The sequence below is a fragment of the Entamoeba invadens genome, assembly GCF_000330505.1.
Source record: "Entamoeba invadens IP1 unplaced genomic scaffold scaff_1105074725991, whole genome shotgun sequence".
Taxonomy (NCBI): domain Eukaryota; phylum Evosea; order Mastigamoebida; family Endamoebidae; genus Entamoeba; species Entamoeba invadens.
In genome coordinates this window covers 428,786-432,613 of record NW_004440432.1, presented here as the reverse complement: position 1 = coordinate 432,613, position 3,828 = coordinate 428,786, and the positions used below count along the sequence as shown (strand labels likewise).

The following is a 3,828-nucleotide window of genomic DNA, read 5'->3' as shown; positions in this document are numbered from 1 at the left end:
TTTTTTCTTCTTATTCCAGTTCTGGTTTAAGACATCTTTCAAGCCACAATGTGTATATGTCTTCCGTAATGAAGGATTTGCGTTGATATGCAATTTCAACATCATCTCTGTCAATGTATCTGTCGATTTCATTTTTCATTGTCAAGTTTGATAGTATGATCATTGGTTTCAGCGTGGTGTTGTTGGCAAATATTCCTGCAATCAGTGTTATGCGTTTTTGAGAGCGATCAACAGAGTAAGAGTTGGTGTAGTCATAGTTGTCGTCAACATAAAAGTTGCTCCTTTTTGAATCCACAAATGGACAATAACCACTTTCGTCCATGTTGATAAGGAGGGAGGGTTTAACTCCATTCAAGTGGACAACTCTTTCGCCGGCATATTGTATGTCATTGTTCAACAAATCAACAGCTCTAGTTTCATAGCTTCTTAACTCATCTTTACTCAGCTCAGCTCTCTCTTTATCCATTGGTTTTGCAATCTTCTTAATTAAACCCTCCCTTCTCAAACTGTTTGCGATGGTTCTTTTTGATACTTTCTTCCCAACAACTCCTTCTACAACATTTACCATCTCTTTGGTGGTGATTGGTTTGGTGGTGTTTTGTCTTTCTCGAATTGTTTCCAACAACAACGGCATCCTCGATTGATTAATTTCTCGTTTTCTTCCAGACTTCCCTTCGACATCATCATACAAGTTGTTGAGGCGGGCCGTCGAGGGTGAGACACCCAACACTTTGGCTTTCGTTTCAATTGAAACCTTTTCAAGCCATTTTTCACTTCTCAACAATTTCATTTGTTGTTGGAGTGTTAGACATTCCATGATTTCTGTTGCATGGGTTTCACAGAAATCCAAAAAATCACAGCCACGACCTGATTTTGTACTGTGGCGCAACACGCTCAAATCCAATTTTTTTGAAGCGAATTTTCGCTGTGGTTTGGACATGATTATTGAGTTCTGAAACCAGCTGTATTTATTAATTTTATTATAATTAATGGTTAATTTTATTAATAATTATAATTTGAAGTGTTTCGAAAAATTGTCTTTATTCTTTCCCAACAATTTGACATCTAATCTCAATATATATTTATAAAATTTGGGTGATTTCCCGTTTCTTTATGTAACAGTTGACTCTTTATTTTATATTTTTCATGTTATCAAGAAAATAAATTTATAAAACGATTATGTGACCATAACTTTGATACTCATGATTGTGTATAGTTTGCTTCCAATACAAATGTTGTTTGTAATAAAAAGGAGTACTCAATTTTAACAAAAATATAATTTTTCAATTACATTTCTTATTTTACTCAAAAAATGAAAGGGGGTGAAAAAAAGCACTTTCATTTTCTTTTTTTGATAAACAACAATGATTATGAATAATGTAATATCTATAATGTTCAATAAACAGCTCTTAATGTTACAAAATTGACAACTAATTGTCATACTGTCAACTATCGTTTTTATGATTATCCTTGTTTGTGTTCTATTTTTCGAACATGGTGAAAAAAAAGCACTTTCATTTTTTTAGAAACTATATTAACTATATTGAACTATACTTGTTTTTTAAATTACAAAAAACAATTTTCGATTCAAAATTGAAAATGTTATACATTTTATAAAATCAACACACAAAAATGTTGAGATTGAGAAGAAAACAATTCGTTTTAAAAATACACTCCTTTGTTATAAATAGTTTTATTTGCTCAAAAACATATTTTCAATATTATTTCAATGATGCGAAGAAATTTGTAACTTTTCTTGAAATACAAAAATAAACCGAACCTTTATTCAATCAACAACCATTTTTACTCAACAACCTTTTTTACCATGACTATATCTATTTATTTTCAAACTAAAAATCAAACTAATAATATAAAACTGATCAAAAATTAAAATATTGAATTTTTGATGGTCAATGAGAAAAATACGTTATTTTTTGCTCGGAAGTATTTTTGCCTTTAGTGAACTCACATAACGACGATGTAAAAAAACAAGGTGTTGCGATATATTTCTGGAGTCGCGGTGAAATGGACGACATATTCATCACACAAATAACACAAAAGTTGATTCAAACATTCGAAAAGAAAAAAGGATGAAAAGACACAAATTTTGTTTAACCCCTTGTCGTACTTTTGTATGTGGGTTCACAAAAAAAATCGCGTTCTTTGTGAGAGATATATAATATGTTATCATGACAAAGTTTTCTATTTCTTTTATACGACTTTGTATAAAAAAATTGGCCGATTACGTATATGTGTCAGAAATTGAAGAAAACAACAACGAGTTATGTTGATTTCTTTGGAAAAATGTCGATTTTCAAAGCGACTGTTCTCCGGTTTGTTTATAATAAAACATTGTTTGTATGTGAGATGTTTTGACGATAGTTATGTGTCTTTTTAATATTTTAAATCCAATTGTGAATTGTTTAGTAATTAGACTTAAAATTGGAAAGTATCATACAATTATGTAACTCAAATATTTGTTTGTTTATTGAAGTTTTTTCGTGTGTATTACAATACACGTTTTCTCTCTTTTTTAAATAAATGAAATTATATTTAATAACATTATTTTTTTAAAAAACATTTTAAAAGCAAAAACATTTTTTCAAAGAAAAAAACATCGTTTTTTTAAGTGTTAATTAAATGGTTGTGTTGAAGTTAACAGGTAAATATTATAAGAAGGATTTTTATCCGTTCATTATTAACCAAATAATAAAATTTGCCCATTAAAAAACTCGAAAAAATTAATTATTAACAAATGAGTAATTTACATTCAAGATCGTATTTGTAAGATAAAAATAAACAGACATACAGTCTCATTTAATATATAATTACAGATACTCAAGAAATATCACATGCATTTACATTTTTGTGTGATGTAATGATAAGCAGATTAATAAAATTTGCAATAACTTCAGATTTTATTAGATTTTCTTTTAAATTAAACCACTTCAAAACATCCAACGACAAATAATCTCGATATAAAATGGTGCGAATTGAAAGTATCATAATTTTCATAATCGTGAATCAACAGAAAAAGAACCTCATTTAAAAACATATGGTTAATGAAACTATTCTAAAAATAATAAAAAATTAAAAACCCCGAAAACAAAAAACTAATAAATAATAATAATGTTATCAACGAGTTCGCCAAAAAAATACGAACACATAAATTATACGTGAATTATTAACGCATAGTTGATAAAGCTTGTTTTGTTCTGTGTAATTTAGGAAATTCAAAAAAAGAAATAAATGCTTGATAGAAACAGTCTCTACGTTGAAGATATTGCTGCTCTCGACACTCATTGATAAAAATGAAGGGCAAAGGGTCCAAATATTGTCAACACACTTCCAAAATATTTGTATTCTCAAAGTGAGCAAACTCAACATTGGAAACCACAATTTTCTTCCAAAAATTGATATTTGGCACATCTTAGTCAAATAAGTTCTCAATTGTTATTTGTTTTATTTAAGTTGTTGGCGGACAAAAAAACCGCCTTATAGTTTTAACAGGTTTTCCCTTTTATTTTTTTAACCAAACTAAAATTTGCCTTTTATTACTTCTCCCTTTTAAAAAAATTACAAGGAAAAAATCTAACCTGTTAAATAAGGTTGAACAAAAGAATAATATAACAATTAATAAAAATTAATAAAAATAAACTTACGATTATAGCTTACAATAAATTGTTTATCATTCATACTTTATACAACACATTCATTTTTTTTTCATCCCGAAAAATAACCGTTTTTAAGACCAAATAATAAGAAAATTACACATTTATTTATATCTTTGCCCGTTTTATTGTATAAAATCCGCTTAATATTTAAAAG

At 28.2% G+C, this 3,828-nt stretch overlaps 1 protein-coding gene across 1 annotated transcript; it reads right to left on the bottom strand.

Moving 5' to 3' along the window:
- Positions 1–10: 10 nt before the first annotated feature.
- On the bottom strand, positions 11–940 carry EIN_363710 (hypothetical protein; the record flags this gene model as incomplete). The annotated part of the gene is made up of 1 exon (XM_004257671.1): positions 11–940. One exon carries the CDS (start codon positions 938–940, stop codon positions 11–13), a length of 930 nt encoding a protein of 309 aa, XP_004257719.1.
- Between the last annotated feature and the right edge of the window lie 2,888 nt (positions 941–3,828).